Source organism: Eretmochelys imbricata, chromosome 25, assembly GCF_965152235.1.
Source record: "Eretmochelys imbricata isolate rEreImb1 chromosome 25, rEreImb1.hap1, whole genome shotgun sequence".
Lineage (NCBI taxonomy): Eukaryota > Metazoa > Chordata > Testudines > Cheloniidae > Eretmochelys > Eretmochelys imbricata.
In genome coordinates this window covers 17618350-17637165 of record NC_135596.1, presented here as the reverse complement: position 1 = coordinate 17637165, position 18816 = coordinate 17618350, and the positions used below count along the sequence as shown (strand labels likewise).

At 41.2% G+C, this 18816-nt stretch overlaps 1 protein-coding gene and 1 long non-coding RNA gene across 5 annotated transcripts in view; one reads left to right on the top strand and one right to left on the bottom strand.

Annotated features, from left to right (window-relative positions):
* LOC144280158 (uncharacterized) overlaps window positions 1-18816 on the bottom strand; it is a 51619-nt gene that overhangs the window by 2978 nt on the left and 29825 nt on the right. For 2 of the 4 annotated variants that reach the window (XR_013348740.1, XR_013348742.1), the window contains exon 3: window positions 6580-9145. This is a non-coding gene — a long non-coding RNA (uncharacterized LOC144280158). Of the gene's footprint in view, window positions 1-6368; window positions 6541-6579; window positions 9146-15074; window positions 18517-18816 lie in introns of those variants that run through there. The other 2 variants (XR_013348741.1, XR_013348743.1) reach the window with 2 other exon arrangements.
* Window positions 1079-18816, top strand: part of TPM4 (tropomyosin 4) — a 36073-nt gene continuing 18335 nt past the window's right edge. Inside the window, exons 1-3 of the mRNA XM_077841956.1 lie at window positions 1079-1159; window positions 10354-10493; window positions 18383-18508. Of these exons, the coding sequence (XP_077698082.1) occupies window positions 1132-1159; window positions 10354-10493; window positions 18383-18508 (294 nt within the window). The 5' untranslated portion in view covers window positions 1079-1131. The remainder of the gene's footprint in view (window positions 1160-10353; window positions 10494-18382; window positions 18509-18816) is intronic.

Here is an 18816-nt window from a genome sequence, read left to right as displayed (position 1 = left end):
TGGAGGCGCAGCTGGACCTTGTCCTTGAAGAAGATTGCTTAGGGCAGTTCCAAGGTGAGCATCCTGACTTCAGACACCCTGCAGACTGATGTTATAGAAACCAGAAAAGAAACCTTCCAGGAGAGAAGCAGGAGGGAGCAGGAAGCAAGAGGCTCAAAGGGAGATCCCATGAACCTTGACAGCACAAGACTCAGGTCCCAGACGTGCGGATAGAGGCTCTTCAGATAGTTTAAAAAATGTGCCGTTATAGGGTGGGTGAAGAGAGTCCTGCCCTGGAATGGGGGATGCAATGCCAAGATGGCTGCCAGGTGGTCCTTGATGGAAGAGAGGGACAACCCTTGGAGCTTGAGATGCAGCAAGTAATCCAGGATGTCCTGTGAAGAGGCCTGCTCGGCCCAAAGGCACCACTTCGAGGCCCAACACGCAAACCTTTTTCATTTAGCTAGGTAGGTCACCCTGGTGGAGGGTTTCCTGCTGCCCAGCAAAATCTGTTAAACATGGGATGAGCACACCTGTTCTTCTGCACTCAGCCATGCAGCAGCCAAGCCGTCAGGTGCGGCACCTCCAGGTTCAGATGTAGCAGGTTGCCATGGTTCTGGGACAGCAGATCAGGCCAAAGAAGCATCAGAAGAGGGGTGGCTGCAGAAAGGTTCAACAGCATGCCAAACCAGTGCTGATGGGGCCATGTTGGGACTACCAGAATAACCCTTGCTCTGTCCTACTTGACTTTCACCAGGACCCTGTGGATTAATGGCACCAGTGGAAAGGCATACATCAGCATCCCCGACCATGGAATGAAGAAGGCATCCGAAAGGGAACCTCTGTTCAGACCCCGGATGGAACATACATGCATGCAGCCATGTGGCCCATCAGACATAGGCAGGTGTGGGCTGTAGTGAGAGGGTGGTTCTTTAACAGGCAGATTAAGCCCGACATTGCCTGAAAGAGGAAGGAAGGCCCTGGCTCACATGGAGTGGACAACCACCCCCAATGAACTCTATGCACTGGACCAGCATTAATGTGGACTTTTTTGTGTTTATTAACAGGTCCAGATTGCAGCAGGTGGAACGCACCAGATCAAGGCTCCTTTGCACCTGTTCCCGAGACCTGCCCTTGATAAGCCAGTCGTCGATGTACGGGAAACCCCTCGACATCTCAGGTAACCTGCCACTGGCATCATGTACTTTGTGAACACTCTCAGGGCCAATTACAGGCCAAAGGGCAACACCATGAACTGGAAATGGCACCCTCCCACGATAAAATAGAGGAAATGCCTGTGACCCGGGAATATGGAAATAAGCGTCTTGAGAGACTTGTTGAGGCAACGCAGGTCCAGGATGGATCTGAGACCTCCTTTTGCTTTCAGGATTAGGAATTACCAGGAGTAGAACCCCTATCCTTTCATGTCCTGAGGAACCTCTTCTACTTCCCCCAGGCACAGAAGGTTCTTGACCTCCTGAATGACAAGTTGCTTGTGAGAAGGGTCCCTGAAGAGGGACGGGAAAGAGGGGGAGGGGAAGGGAGGAGTGGCCAAAAACAGCAGGGTATAGCCCGGAGATATTATGTCCAGGACCCAGTGGTCCAAAGTGACCCACAACCAGGCTGAACGGTCGGGAAGGAGGTGGTTGAGGAAAGGTAACGGCGGATCAAGGGAATTGACTGGAGCATCGGTCTCGAGTATGCCATCGAAACAAGCACTTCTGGCCTCTGGAATGCTTCGCCAGTCTAGGTTGCGCAGATAAACAGGAGGTAGAAGGGTGGCGCCGACTAAACTTAGTGTCTTGGTCCCTTCTTCTAGCAGACTCCGGACGAGGCTGCCAAGGCCTTGGCGGCTGGGGTGGCCAGCATTACTTATGCGCCTACTTTGGCGTTTGCATGCCCAGCGAGCAAAGGGTGATTCTGGTGTCCTTTAGTCCAGTGTTTTTCAAACTGTGGGTCGTGCCAGGTCAGGCACTCGGTTGCCTTGCTCTGGTCAGCACCGCCAACTGGGACATTAAAAGTCCCATTGGCGGTGCTGCCCAGCTAAGGCAGGCTAGTATCTACCTTTTCTGACACTGTGCTGTGCCCTGGAGGCAGCCAGCAGCGGGTCTGGCTTCTAGGCATGGGGGCCACAGGGCTCTGCATGCTGCCCCTGCCCGAAGCACCAGCTCCACGCTCCCATTGGCCAGGAACCGTGTCAGGACAGGCAGGACGCCTGCCTCTGCACTCCAGCTGTGCCCCTGACCAGAAGCCATTGTGGTGCCCTCCTGCACCAGAGTGTCAAACTCTTCAGCCAAATCCTGAGGAAGGCACTCCTTGAACTTACAGAGGGAGTCCCATAAGTTAAAGTTATAATGGCCCAAGAGGGCGTGATGGTTCGCCACCTGAAACTGTAAACTGGTTGTGGAATAAATTTTTCTTCCAAAAAAGTCCAGTCGTTTGGCTTCTTTGTTTTTCAGGGTTGAACTGGAGTGCCCGTTTCTCCTTCTCAAGGCTGACAGGACATCGAATAAGGTGTCCACCTGTTCAGCCATCTCCTCCACTTCCAGGCCCAAGTTCTCAGCCACCCACCAAAGCAAGGCCTAGTGGGTGCTTAAAGTCACCAGGTAGGCTAGCCCTGTAGGGGCCCGCAAGCATCTTGTCAGAGTACGAAGACGAAGATTGTACCACCGGTGGGGGATCCTGGTCCTCCTCCTCCACAGGGGAGGGTGGCTTAGGGGTGGGCACAGCCTCCTGAGTCCTGGCTTCCGGGCGTGTCTCCTGTACCAAGCCCAGTGCCAGCTGCTGCTGCTCCAAGGCGCTTGATGACGAATGGAGCAAAGGGGGCATAGCCATGACAGGCACCCCCTATGCATTCCAATAAAGCCACTGCATGGGCCACTGACCTGACTGCCACTGCGCCAATGCTGTGGATGCAGGCTGGATCACCCATTCTCACCACTGGGGTCTAGGCGATGAGCTAAAGCAACCCTCAGTCCCAGCGGAACCCCCTTCCAGAGACCACATAGGGGCCAGAGATGCTTGAGTCTGCTTGGAGACCATCGATAACGGTAACCAGAGCCCGGCACAGGGGGACCAGTACCAATGGTGTGGAGACTGGAGTTGGTGCCGGGGGGACTGGAGGCGGGACAGAGAATGCTCCCATAGTGTTGGCGACCTGGATCAGTGATGTGATGACAACCTGCAGGAAGGCGACTGGTGCCGGTAGTAAGGGGACCGGCAGCCTCCCTCTCAGCAGCCCACGTTGGGAGAATGGTGACCGTGATCATGGAGCCGGTGACTGATGGCAAGCATCCAACGACCTTGTTGGTGGCTCCGGTGACCAGTGGCACAGAGGTGGAGGGCACACTATCGCCTTGAGAGATCAGCAGCACTCCACTGCTCCCTGGGGAGCCTTATCGGCTGGCTTGCCCTCTTGGGGAGCCTTTGCTGAACCCTGAGGCACCTGCTGCACTAGTGGTGCAGGTGGAGGCCTGTGCTCCTTCGACGCTTGGGGGGTACGTGAGGGCATTGGTGCCGGCAGGGGGATTGGTCCAGTACCACTCACAGGAGTCAAAGGAGGACCTTTCACAGGTCCCGACCAGAGAAGGCTGACTGCGGGGCTCCAGGGTAGGCGGAAGGCCCGAGGCAGGTCCTTTGCCTGCTGCCACCTGGCTCTTCTTTACCGGTGCCAGGGAGCTGCGCTTCCTCACTTTTTAAGGTACTGGTGATGGGCAGCGGTGCCAGGCGGAGCCCAGTGCCGGGGGTGGACTTTGCACTGATGCCGAGGTGCTTGGCAACTTGTGCCTAGACAGCTCAGACACCAGATGGAGGGAAGACTCCATAAGGAGAGTCCGAAGTCAAATATCCTGCTCTTTTCTCGTGCGGGGCCAAAAGTTCTTACAGATATAGCACTTATCTTCAACGTGTGCCTCCGCCAAGCACTTGAGACAGCTGCCGTGGGGATCACTAACAGGCATAATAAGCCTGTTACAGTCTGCACTTGGCTTGAATCCCAGAGATGGGGGGCGGGGGGGAGTGGGGGCATGCCCCACCAGGGACAAAGTCCCTGCTGGGACCCTAACTACTTAACACTTAATGGGTACTTAACACTAACTACCAAGAACAACTATATACAAGGCCTTAAGGCATGAAGTCCAAGACAAAAATCCACTAGCCCTTGCTAAGCAAGGAAAGGCGCTCCGATTAACCACTATGGCCGGTAAGAAGGAACTGCGAGGGCACAGGGCCGGCGCATATATACCTGATATACCGGCGCATGAGCACGGCACTCAAGAGGGCACTACAGCCAGCCCTACGGGTACCATTAAGGCAAAAATCTCCGATAACCACGCATGTGGGCGTGCACAGACCTAGAATGAAATTGACATGAGCAAGCACTCAAAGAAGAAACATATTTACTTTTTAGTGAGAAGAGAAATATTAGGGCTATCAAGCGATTTAAAAAATTAATCGTGATTAATTGCACTGTTAAACAATAATAGAATACCATTTATTTAAATATTTTTGGATATTTTCTACATTTTCAAATATATTGATTTCAATTACAACACAGAATACAAAGTGTACAGTGCTCACTTTATATTTATTTTTGATTACAAGCATTTGCACTGTAAAAAGACAAAAGAAATAGTATTTTTCAATTCACCTAATACAAGTACTGTAATGCAATCTCTTTATCATGAAAGTTGAACTTACAAATATAGAATTACATACAAAAATACTGCATTCAAAAATAAAACAATGTAAAATTTTAGAGCTTGCAAGTCCGCTCAGTCCTACTTCTTGTTCAGCCAATTGCTCAGACAAACGAGGTTGTTTACATTTGCAGGAGAAAATGCTGCCAGCTTCTTGTTTACAATGTCACCTGAAAGTGAGATCAGGTGTTCTCATGGTACTATTGTAGCCGGCGTTGCAAGATATTTAAATGCCAGATGCGCATGCTTCAACTACTATTCCAGGGGACGTGCATCCATGCTTATGACGGGTTCTGCTCGAAAGCCATCCAAAGCAGTGCAGATCAACGCATGTTCATTTTCATCATCATGAGTCAGATGCCACCAGCAGAAGGTTGATTTTCTTTTTTGGTGGTTCGGGTTCTGTAGTATCCGCATTGGAGCGTTGCTCTTTTAAGACTTCTGAAAGCATGCTTCCTACCTAGTCCCTCTCAGATATTGGAAGGCACTTCAGATTCTTAAATCTTGGGTTGAATGCTGTAGCTATCTTTACAAATCTCACATTGGTACCTTCTTTGCGTCTGTCAAATCTGAAGTGAAAGTGTACTTAAAATGAACAACATGTGCTGGGTCATCATCCGAGACTGTCGTAACATGAAATATATGGCAGAATGCAGGTAAAACAGAGCAGGTGACGTACAATTCTCCCCCAGGGAATTCAGTCACAAATTTAATTAACACACTATTTTTTTAAGCAGTATCATCAGCATGAAAGCATGTCCTCTGGAATGCTGGCCGAAGCATAAAGGGGCATACAAATGTTTAGCATATCTGGCACGTAAATACCTTGCAATGCTGGCTACAAAAGTGCAATGCAAATGCCTGTTCTCACTTTCTGGTGATGTTGTAAATAAGAAGATGGCAGCATTATCTCCTGTAAATGTAAACAAATTTGTTTGTCTGAGTGATTGGCTAAACAAGAAGTAGGATGAGAGGACTTGTAGCCTCTGGAGTTTTACGTTGTTTTATTTTTGAGTGCAGTTATGTAACAAAAAAAAAAAATCTACATTTGTAAGTTGCACTTTCATGCCAAAGAGACTGCACTACAGTCCTTGTGTGAGGTGAACTGAAAAATACTATTTCTTCTGTTTATCATTTTTATAGTGCAAATATTTGTAATCAAAATATACACTTTGATTTCAATTACAACACAGAATACAAGATACATATGAAAATGTAGAAAAACATCCAAAATAATGTTTTTAATCACAATTAATATTTTTGAGTTAACCGCGTGAGTTAACTGCGATTAATCGACAGCCTAAGAAATATATAATCTATGAACAATTTCAGACTGGGTCTGAGTATTTCACTAGCTTCAAAAATACTTCAGACTCAAAACAATTTTGCTTCATTTACGATTATCATAACTTTGCTCATATATATTTTTCATGTCTATCTTGTCCGAAGCATCAAGAGATGAAAATATTTAAAATAATTTAAACATTGAGAGATTCTACAGAGCAACAAACACACTTCTGTAATCCATATTGTTCTTGTTGTACTTTCCAATTCAATGTAAGTGTAGTTAATAAGAGTTTCCATGTGGTAGCTTCCAGCTCCTATGGTTATATTTTAGGTTCTCTGCTTTGGGATCCAGTTTTATCTGATGTAATTCCCTTGATATTAGTACTACATTGGGCCAGTTTTTACCATGCAAGGCTTTGGATCAGGATATTGCCTTGTCCTTTGGGATAGATCCAATTTCCAATCTGAGAGAAGTGCCGCCTCTGCTTCCCATGCTGCTTCTCTAGGTCTGTTTCATGTCATCCAATTAGTCACCATCTCTTGAAATTATTAGAACTGTGTAACAGCAGGACAGCATCTGGTACAGGGGACAGAATGTAATCAAATGTGCACAGAATGGAGAAATTTATTTTAATTATAATAAAAAAATATAATTTAGTCACTGCAGAGATGTCAAAAAGGTACAACAATCACTATTTCCAATAAGTTAGGCAACCAGTTCTACATTTAATGATAACAAGAAGTGCAAGATCTGAGGAACTCTTCAAGAACTATTCTGGAGCTTATTTGAAACTCACAAAAGGAAAGAAGCAAAAAGAGATAAAGAACAAATAATAAAATAATAAAAACCTATCAAAGTCTTTTCGAGAGACATAATATCTCTTATTCAGTCAAACAGCCCTTGGTGTTCTGAATTTAGAATGACAGTCACTTTCCTGCATTAGACAAAACAGACACAGGAGAGAGAGAAGAACTAGGATAATAAAGATGGTGAAAATACAGCTCAGAATATAGGGTGGCTGGTCAGTCATGGGACAGATGCTTTGGTCTTGTAGGTCAGCCATGAAAGCTATTGCTCTGGACATGCTCTTCTCCCCAGACAGGAACATTATCTAGTTGGTCTGGTCAGGTCCCTCTCCTTCATTCATCCTTCTCAGGGTGGGCAGAGCTGGATGGGCCATCTCATCTCGTTGTACTGGTGCTGTGCAATACAGTTGATTTCAGGATCCAGTGAAAAGCTGAGAGAGAGGGGACAGGAGGAAGATGGGGGATGCAGAAAGGAATGCACAAGGGAAGGGAAGACAAAGAATGTATCAGGCTGGAGTCTTCCCTGGTGCAGCGATGATGATCAAGCTCCCCACTGTAGTACCACGGTCTGATATCATGATAACAATCTTTCCACCACAGCTGTGGTGATGGTAAAAAGCACTCCACTGCATTTTCACCCAGTCTCTTTTTAAGGACCGCAAAAGGGAGCAATGAGCTAAGTAGCCCATCCTCCTATTATTTTGTCCACCAATTTGGCCTAATTCCCAACACACCGATTTTTGGTTACCTGATTTCTGACTTTCTGCTCATCTTGTTCACCATTCGTAATACATAGTCTTTGACTGGTATCAGTAAACCCTTTTTATTTATATTAATTCAGTCTTTGTCTCCTTTGCTCCACATCTTTTCGTAAACAGTTTTATATAACAGACCATTCTAACAATCTGTGAGCCTTTACCCACTTTTCAGCAGTTAAGCTTACAATTAAGGTAAATGTATAGGCCCAGTTATTACAACGTTTCACACGCTGCATACATCCACTATGCGCTTTACTCAGCTAAATCTATCACACAGTCCTTACCCACAGTTTACCATACCCTGGAGCACTCGTGGATCACTGTTTAACATATTACTGTTATTTTAAAATGTTATGTAAATACAGTGTGTGATTTTCTAAGCTCATGACTCAGTCAAATTAGAACCAATTTTTCTCCAGAACACTGAAGTTTCTATTCAGTGAGGATTATTTCTTTACCAAATTACAATTTAATTGTTTAACAAAAGTAGAATTCCTTTAGTGAAACATCTTAAGTAATAGAAAATAATATCTATTTTTTTTTAGTACATTAGCTCACTGCAGAGGGGTCAAACTTGTATGACTCAAATGGTTTAACAAAGATTCCCAAACTGGTTCAAAAAAGGTTTACTTGTGATCTGTGATGTTGGCTGGTCACATAATACTGGTTCCTTGTTTCTGGCTGCCATGTAACATTAAAGACCCATTAAATACTTTAATAATATTTTTTGAATAGCAGGGCCATATTCAATATTTTCATCAATGACTTAGATAATGAAGTGATAAAATTTGCAAATGACCCCAGGCTGGAAGGGGTTGCAAGCACTTTGGTGGACAGGTTTCAAATTCAAAACAACTTTGACAAATTGGAGAATTGTGCGGAAATCAACAAGATGAAATTTAATAAAGACAAGTGCAAAGTAATTCACTTAGGAAAAATCAAATGTACAGCTACAAAATGAGGAATAACTGGTTAGGCAGTAGTACCTCTGAAAAAGATCTTGGAGTCATAATGGATCTCAAATTAAATATGAATTAATGTGATGCAGTGGCTAAAAAGGCTAATATTCTGCAGTATATTAACAGGAATGTTGTATGTAAGGCACGGGAGGTAATTGTCCCGATCTACTCGGCCCTGGGAGGCCTCAGCTGGAGCACTGTTTCCAATTCTAGGCACTGCACTTTAAGAAAGATGTGTACAAACTGGAAAGAGTCTAGAGGAGGAGCATCAAAAAAAGATTAAAAAGCTGGGTATTTTTAGTTTTGAGAAAAGAGTGGGGACCTGATAACAGCCCTTAACATATTTGAAGAGTTATCAAGTGCATGGTGATCTGCTGTTCTCCATGTCCACTAAAAGCGTGACAAGTAGTAATAGGCTTAATCTGCAGGAAGGAAGAGAGATTTTGGTTAGATACTCGGGAAAACTTTCTAACTATGAGGGTAGTTAAGCTCTGGAACAAGCTTCCAAGGGAGGTTGTGGAATCCCCTTCACTGGAGGTTTTGATGAACAGGTTGGACAAACACCTGCCAGGGATGTTCTGGTTTACTTGGGCCAGCCTCAGTGCAGGCACAGGGTTCAGCTTGATGACCTCTCAGCGTCCCTTCCAGCGTTTCATTTCTGTGATAATCCAGATGATCATGAAAACAAAGAGCATGAGATAATTTATTTAGACATAGTCCCTGCCTGTGGGAGAGTTTGAGACCCTTATGACAAAAAAGGACCCAAACATGCTTTTGTCTCCTGAACATTAAATGTTGCCACAAGATGGCAAGATCAACGTTGCCATTGGGCAAAAAGCATCTCTGGAAAACACACTTTATTAATATACATAAAATGTAAAAACTAAAACAAACTTTCCCTCAATCATATTCAAAGATAATAGTTTTATGAATGGAATCCGTTTAATTGACAAAATACTTGTGACATTTCAAGTTTATAGCATCATCTCCCAAATGAATTAGAAAATATATATTATTCCCCCAAATATTTAGGGGGAGAATTTTCAAAGATCGAAATGGCAGCTAGGTGCCAAACTCAAAATGGTACCATCTTGGGTACCAAATCTGCCCTCTGTTACATATATGAAACGTCCATTGCAAGATTATTTATAGGAATTGTACCAGGCTAACTCAGAGCAAAATTTGGGACTCCAAGGGTTTATGATTTTTATACCTATAATTTTGTTATGCATTTCACAACATATAACACATAGGATGCCTGTTTCCCATAAAATACATCTTTTTACTAGTTTCTCTTGGATGTGTAGTCACTGTCTCAAGTTTTCTGTGCATGAACATTTTTCAGTTTCTAAATCCACAAGAATCCTTCCACTTCCTCCAGGTGTTACTCTGCTTGCTTGCTATGTATGGGAAGCCAGATCATTTTCCATAGCTCTGTGGACTATTTAACTGCTCTACAAACCAGAGCTGCTAATGAGCTTTGTTTCAAGCATATGTGTTCATATGTCAACACATTTGCTTATGTCAGAAGGTTAAAAATGGAAACATTTTTTTCCTTTAAGAAAACAGACACCCAAATAAGGAGATGACTGAGTGCTGAAGATTCCCCTAGTGAATCGCTTCCAGCTTGTTCCTTAGAAAGGCTGCACATGAAAGGTCTGGAGGGGTGGGGTCGGGGCCACCAGAGATTTGGGCTGCATCCAAAATATTGAGTAAGGGTCTTCGAGACTTTAAAGCGAACTACAACCATTCAAAGGTTCACTGTCCTGCACGCCTAGAGCTGTGCTCTACTACTTTCTCCACCTATTTTTAAGACGGTTTACTACTAGTTTGGTCTTGCAAAGCTTTTCTTCTCTTGTGTGTTAGAGACACAGTCCCATCCTCCAGCAAAAATGGAAGCCATCAAGAAAAAGATGCAGATGCTGAAGCTAGATAAGGAGAATGCAATTGATAGAGCTGAACAGGCTGAAGCAGACAAGAAAGCAGCTGAGGACAAGTGCAAACAGGTGAGTAGGAATAAAAACAGTTGTGTATCTACATTGTGGAGAAAATTGTATAACCTATTAAGAAAGTAAGTAGAATATTTTTGTGATGGTGAGAAAATAGAATAGTATTGTTAGGTCTCCTCTATTTTTCTGCTTACCCTCCTTTGAAGTATTTTGCATTCTGGTAATATAGTTCATGCATACAAATGGGACAATCTGTTAACTTTTCTTATTTGCTCATCCATTTTGATTTGGGACTCAGCACAATTCCTAGACTACTCACTGTACTTCAGAGAATCCTTTTGAATCCTGTATGATTCCTCATTAAATTTCCTTGAGCTTGCACCTTCCTGGAAGAGACCAGAGCTTTGTATCTTAAACAAGGAGGACACACAGTGGTAGAGCTGTTAGATTTTTCCTAGGCAATGCCTGATCATGAATTAAACCTAAGCTTGAGGCAAAATTAATGCAGTTCACCTAATTATTCCTCAGTGTGAGAAATGTCCCTCCTTTGAGAACCAATTGACCATGACCCCCTACTCCAGATAGTACAGTAGGTTTTCTGTTCATGGGAATAATCAGAAATACTGAATCCTGAAATTGAGGTAATGGACTAAGTTATTTGTGTGAATTGATCTTATGTAGGATTCCAGGAATGCATTGCTAATGCTGTAGTTGGGCTTTTTAAATTGGCAGAGTACACTGATCAAACCACAACTGTATAATGCAGTAGGATTTAGGTCTAACGCCAACATTTTGAGTCACTTGGGTGTCCTTTGTTACAAATCACTCCTCTCTAGTGATTAAATATCTCAAAACAAAAAGAAATCATCATAGCACATTAAAATATTTTCCACAAACATGCGGTCATTGCTAAATGTGATTGGAAGAGGATTACAATACGTTTATTTGTACCCCAATGCACCAATGATCAGCGTTGGAGTGCAGCACCGTACCAGTACTAACAGGGATTTTATATTGACCTTCAGATTCAGGTCAAATACAGCACTTCCTGCAGAGCTTCTGCTTTTTTATATTATTCCTTTTTATATTCCAGACTATAATTTCTACAACAGACAAGTCCAGAGGGTCAGTACTATTTAAGGCTCACCAGTTTCAACCCGAAGACCAGGCATAAAAGAATGCAATTCTGAATAAACACAGAATGTTGAACAATAATTGTAGCTGAAATGCTTCCCAAAGTCAGTGATTTTGCACAAGTTTTGATGGAGGAGAGGGAAGGCACCCTTTATCTGAAAAAGACAAGGGAGGCTACGCAATCCCAGTTGTCTATACAAGGTTGCTTAAAGGAAGGATTTGGCGAAAAAAGCAGATATAGTGGATACTGAAGCTTTCACATTTCCGAAGATTTTCTTGGCTCAATAGTTTATGAAATAGCAGAGCTAAATGAAAAAGTAAAAGGATTGATTTGAAAAGGAAAAAGCTGCATCCAAGTGGAAAAAATTAACTGAATTTTAATTGACGTTATATTTAAGTTTACATTATTTGCTTTAAAAATAATTTTTATCATCTCAGTCCATGTCCCGTCAACCTCAAACCAATACTGCATGTAGAGACCTGGTGGGAACAGAATTTAAAAATATAAAGAATCCACTATGATCTCTGCTTTTAAAGAGATGAAAAAAATTACAATTATTTGTTATTTATAGTATTAGTGATATAACAGGAGTACTCAAAACATTCTAAACACTGTATAGCAACCCTTATGCATGCACATTATGACCAAGTAATTAGACTGTATCATGTACTATTTTTTTCCACACAACCCTACTTCATTCAGTGCACAAGATGTATGGTGCTCAGTGAATGGATAGTTATTCACTATTTTCTTTTATCTTCATCATTAAGTGTACCCAATTCCTGCAGTGAATACAAAATTATTAACGTCCTCATAAGCTTTTCTATGGTGCTCTCTCTATAGTAGCCAGACTACACATTCTCCATCCCAAAGCAATGTACAAGTCTGGTCACACATAAGAATGCTGAGGGGATGAAATACCCTCAGTTTCTCTGTGGGGATGGTGCACACACAGTCTGATCAGCAGTAGGAGCTGTGAGAGGCTTGAGCATGCTCAGTGATGATGGAATCTTTGGAGATTTTTTGCTGCTAAAATCGGACTCTGAGCATGTTTATACTGTGATTTTTTCAAAGACTTATAACGTCGCCAAATTTAGGTAGATTTTCAATGTGACTGCAAAAGGTACATCCCTGACAGAAAGGCCACCTACCCTAACAAATTTCAAGTTCTTGTTCCAAAACATGGGGTGCTAGAACTGCTCACATAAAAGGTTTGTCAGTATTTTTATCAAGGGCAAAATTATGTATTTTTCCATATTCTTATTCTCTGAAGCAGCTGAACTGTTTTGGCTGAAATGTTCCCAAAAAATTCAGCCTGCAGCAGACACATGGCATGCAAAAATTCATCCCAGTTAAAATTTGGCAAAGTGATAATAAAACCAAACTTTTATAATGGAAAGTTGTTTGTATCTGTAAATGAAAAAGAAGCTAAAAAATATAAAAGAAAAAGCCTGCCCAATGGTGGCACAATGTGGAAAATCTGAGAACAGGACTCAGATCTGAGCCCCCATTCTTATGTCAGCAGAGTCTGAGAGCATGGCTTGAGACAGCAAAAATTCTCTTCTCAATTACACCAGTATTAAGCCAGAATAAGTACCTCTACTTCTCTAGTTACTCTTGAATTACACTGATCTAGTCTAAGAGAACAAAATGTATTCCCAGCATGCACAGCACAAAGACAGAAATTACCATTGTGTCACTCTAAAGTGACTGATCAAGCGTACTCAAGGAATAATAATGACAAGCTTCTGATGGAACATTGTCCAGTGTCCCCCTATGCTAGAAAAAAAGATACCATATTATGGGCTTTGTGCACAGGAGATCTGAAGGGGAGGAAACGAACAGCTGAATGGAAGACACCTCCAAAGGAAAAAAAATCTTTATACTAGAGCTGTCGATTAATCACAGTTAACTCACACGATTAACTCAAAAAAATTACAATCACAATTTAAAAAATTGCGATTATTTGCAGTTTTAATTGCACTGTTAAACAATAGAATACCAATTGAAATGTATTAAATTTTTTTGGATGTTTTTCTACATTTTCAAATATATTGATTTCAATTACAATACAGAATACAAAGTGTACGGTGGTCATTTTATATTATTTTTATTACAAATATCTGCACTGTAAAATGCTAAACAAAAGAAATAGTATTTTTCAATTCACCTCATACTAGTACCATAGAGCAATCTCTTTATCGTGAAAGCACAACTTACAAATGTAGAATTTTTTGTTGTTACATAACTGCACTCAAAACCAAAACTATGTAAAACTTTAGAACCTCTCATTCCTACTTCTTGTTCAGCCAATCACTAAGATAAACAAGTTTCTTTATGTTTACAGGAGATAATGTGGCCTGCTTCTTATTTACAATGTCACCTGAAAGTGAGAACAGATGTTCACATGGCACTTGTGTAGCCGGGATTGCAAGGTATTTACATGCCAGATCTGCTAAACATTTGTATGCCCCTTCATGCTTCGACCACCATTCCAGAGGACATGCTTCCATGCTGATGATGCTCATTAAAAAAATAATGTGTTAATTAAATTTGTGACTGAACTCCTTGGGGGAGATTTGTATGTCTCCTGCTCTGTGTTTTACCCACATTCTGCATATATTTCATGTTATAGCAGTCTCGGATGATGTCCCAGCACGTTTTTCATTTAAGAACACTTTCACTGCAGATCTGACAAAATGCAAAGAAGGTACCAATGTAAGATTTGTAAAGATAGCTACAGCCCTTGACCCAAGATTTAAGAATCTGAAGTGCCTTCCAAAAATCTGATCGGGATGGGGTGTGGAACATGCTTTCCGAAGTCTTAAAAGAACAACACTCTGATGCGGAAACTACATAACCTGAACCACCAAAAAAGAAAACCAATGTTTTGCTGGTGGCATCTGACTCAGATTATGAAAATGAACATGCGTTGGTCTGCATTGGTTTGGATTGTTATTGAGCAGAACCCGTCACCAGCATGGACGCATGTCCTCTGGAATGGTGGTTGAAGGGACATATGAATCTTTAGCGCCTCTGGCGCGTAAATATCTTGCAACGTGGGTTACAACAGTGCCATGAGAACACCTGTTCTCACTTTCAGGTGACATTGTAAACAAGAAGTGGGCAGCATTATCTCCTCCAAATGTAAACAAACTTGTTTGTCTGAGTGATTGGCTGAACAAGAAGTAGGACTGAGTGGACTTGCAAGCTCTGAAGTTTTACATTGTTTTATTTTTGAATGTAGTTATTTTTGTACATAATTCTACATTTATAAGTTCAACTTTCATGATAAAGAGACTGCACTACATACTTGAATTAAGTGAACTGAAAAATAGTATTTCTTTTATTTTTACAGTGCAAATATTTATAATAAAAAATAAATATAAAGTGAGCATTGTTCGCTTTGTATTCGGTGTTGTAATTGAAATCAATATATTTGAAAATGTGGAAAATATCCAAAAATATTTATATAAATAGTATTCTATTATTGTTTTACAGCGCAATTAATCGCAATTCCTTTGTTTAATTGTGCGATTAATCGCGATTCATTTTTTATTCATTTGACTGCCCTACTTTATACACAGTATTAATCTTCTGGTTATGATTTCTGGGAATACTTACATGCCCCCCAATCTCTATAGTATCTGAGTGCCCAGTTAAGTTGTCTTCAGTGTATGGGGAACTGAGGCTCAGAGAGATTCAATGACTTAGAGGGTGGTAATTATGGTGTTCGTGGAAGGAATATTTATTTGCTTTGCTTTGTCGTATTTATTAGAGTGTTAGGTAAAATTGTTGGATTTTAAATTTTTTAAATTGTAGTTTTTAATATTTTCCAACATTTAGATTATAAAAGAGTATAAGGGCATTAAGGAAGTATTATGATCACCTAGTCTGACCTCATAAAAAACTCAGACTATAGTATTTCATGCTGTCATCCTGCATCAACCCAATAAATTGAAGTCAACTAGTGTAACATTTTTAAAATTATCCAGTTTTGATTTAAAGATTACCAGTGATAGAGAGTTCACCATACCCCTCATCTGTTTCAATGGGTAATTACTTTCATTGCTAAAAATTTGTATCTTATTGCTAGCTTGAACTTTGCTGACTTCAGTTTACAGCCCCTGGATCTTGCTATTCTGGAACTTATAGACCACGATTAAATCGTTGGTTAACCTTTTCTTTGATATACTAAATATCTTGCACTTCTTTAGGGATCAACTTAGTATAAACCACAAACATTTGTGAACTGTCCAGATTAGTCTTTATAAAGGCATTAACTACCATGAGTCAACTGGCAATAAAAAAGGTAAAAAATGCTAGCAAAACAGCCCTTAGTCTTTCATTGTAAGGTTCATTTTCCAGACCACAAATCGTTATTGCTCTTCTCTGAATACTCTCAAATTTTGCAACTTTCTGTTTAAAAAGTGTGGAGACAGTATTCCAGTTGTAGTCTCACCAATGCCATATACAGAGGTAATATCACCTTACTCCTGCTCGATATTCCCATTAATATATCCTAGTATTATTTTAGCCCTTTTTTCCACAGCAGCAGGCTACTTTGAGCATAAGTACAGAAATGTATAACAATGTGCGTACACAACATGCTAACCAAAATCATAAAGATATCCTCCAGGCTACAATTAAAGTAAAAGAACTGCATTAAAAATTAACACACACATAAAGATGGTTTAAATTAACTGTTTTAATAGACTGAACTTATACAAAGGATGAGTTAAACCATCATTCTCCCCAATTAATTACTATTCCCAGGATAGAATAGAACAAAGGTGGTACTACGAGTTCAATGACAGATCAGACAGGCTGCAGGCACACCAGTTATGTTATCAGCAAGAAGTCTCTTGATAATAGAAATTCTCCAGGGAGCAGGGGGGAATCTGTCATCTGGCAGTCTCCCAGCAGGATATAAATAGCACCTTTTTAGAATACAGTGTGGATTTATATGGTATGGTCGAGTGATAATGAGATAAAATGGAACATACCTTGGATGACCCATATGTCCCTCCTTCCTTTGGAAAACCATATGTGGTTTAAAGCTATGAATCTTTAGGAAAATAATGTTATGCCATCAAATCTAACAAAATAACTGTATCTCAGTGAATGGATGGTACCTCTGTATTTCAGATAACACATTTGCCCTGATCATATTCAACATATTTCAAGCAATGCCTCAGTTTACCAAGTGAAGTGTAGCAGTGCTTGCTAAGGGAGATATGGACTCTGAACACTACTCTACTTAATACCTGTACTTCTGTGATTCATTCTCTATCCTCTTGCTTCTGTTAAGGAGACAGTATCCAGTGTTGTATTTATATACAGACCAAGTGGACTGTAGACTATAAACAAGGGCAACACAGTCAAAAGAGTAAAAGACATACACAGAACTTATTTTTCATAACATGTTTCAAATGTATGTTTCATTAAGAGTCTCCCTGAACTCGGGGATATGGGTGCAATGCATTTTTCATATATACATGACATTTTCTTTATTTTCGGGATTCAATGACAGTACTGTAGGTAGAATGCCAGTGATGGGAATAAGCTTGTCCCTGCCTTCCCTGAGGAGGAGCACACTGTGCTAGCATAATTTTTTATTTCAGACTAGGGCAATATCGAGGGTTACTCAATCCCTGGATGTATGGGGTCAGATTCTCAACTTGTGTACGTTGTCATAGTTAAATTGAAGTAAATGGAGTTATGCCTACTTACAACAGCTGAGTTATAGAATCATAGAAATGTTGCACTGGCAAGGACCTCAAGAAGTCATGTAGTTCAGCCCTCTATGCTGAAGCAGGACCAAGTATACCTAGACCATCCCTGACAGGTATTTGTCTACTTTTCTTAAAAGCCTCTAATGACAGGGATTCCACAACCTTCCTTGAAAGCCTGTTCCAGTGCCTAACTATCCTTATAATTGGATAGTTTTTCCTAATATCTAACCTAAATCTCCTTTCCTGCAGATTAAGCCCATTACTTCTTGTGCCACTTTTAGCGGACATAGAGAACAGCAGATTACCATCCTCTTTATAACAGCCCTTAATATATTTGAAGACTGTTATCAGGTCCCCACTCAGTCTAAAAATTAATATTTTAAACATTTTTCCTCATAGGTGAGGTTTGCTAAATCGGTTTAGAAATATGGATATGGCATGGTTTCAGAATAGGCAGCAGGTTTAAAACAAATAAAAGGAAGTATTTCTTCACACAACGCACAGTCAACCTGTGGAACTCCTTACCAGAGGATGTTGTGAAGGCCAAAACCATAACAGGGTTCAAAAAAGAACTAGATAAATTCATGGAGGATAGGTCCATCAATGGCTATTAGCCAGGATGGGCAGGAATAGTGTCCCTAGCCTTTGTTTGCCAGAAGCTGGGAATGAGCGACAGGGGATGGATCACTTGATGATTACCTATTCTGTTCATTCCTTCCAGGGCACCTGGTACTGGCCAGTGGCGGAAGACAGGATACTGGGCTAGATGGACCTTTGGTTTGACCCAGTAGGGCCATTCTTATGTTCATTATGTGAATGCCAAACAGCCTGCTCAGCTGCCATGTTAGGTTTATTAAAATAGTGTAAAACTGTGTAGGCTACTTGGCATCTAGACAACTGAAGTTACACAGCAACTTTGAAAAATCCACAATTCGATATCTCTCCATAGAATCACTTTAAAAAAAGCTTAACATAATTTAAAACAAATAGTAGGAAGAAGTCTTTGGCTATCCTTATCTATAAGCAGAGCAACCAATGTGTCAGAATGTTCACAACTTATTTTTCTTTCTCAAAAGGTAGAGGATGAGCTGGTGGCACTGCAGAAGAAGTTAAAAGGAACTGAAGATGAACTGGATAAATACTCAGAAGCTCTCAAAGATGCTCAGGAAAAACTGGAACAGACTGAAAAGAAGGCAACAGATGTACGTACCTGCATAGAATGCAGATGAGTAACTAACTAGAAATGGTATATTTTACAACACACAGTATATTGGTTGTATATTTCATTTAGTGTTAATTTATTGCAGTAGTTTGCCAAAAGGAAAAAGGCAGAGACAATTATGTTATGGTTGAGGTACATAACTCCCCACCCCCACAAAAAAACGATATTGGTTGTCTAGGGTTACATCTGTTGCTGCATTAGGAAGCTTCCTGCTGATCCACCACCACAAGAGTATCTTAAAACTAGCTTATTTATTTCCAAGAGATGTTCCCCTGTGTAGGACCATCA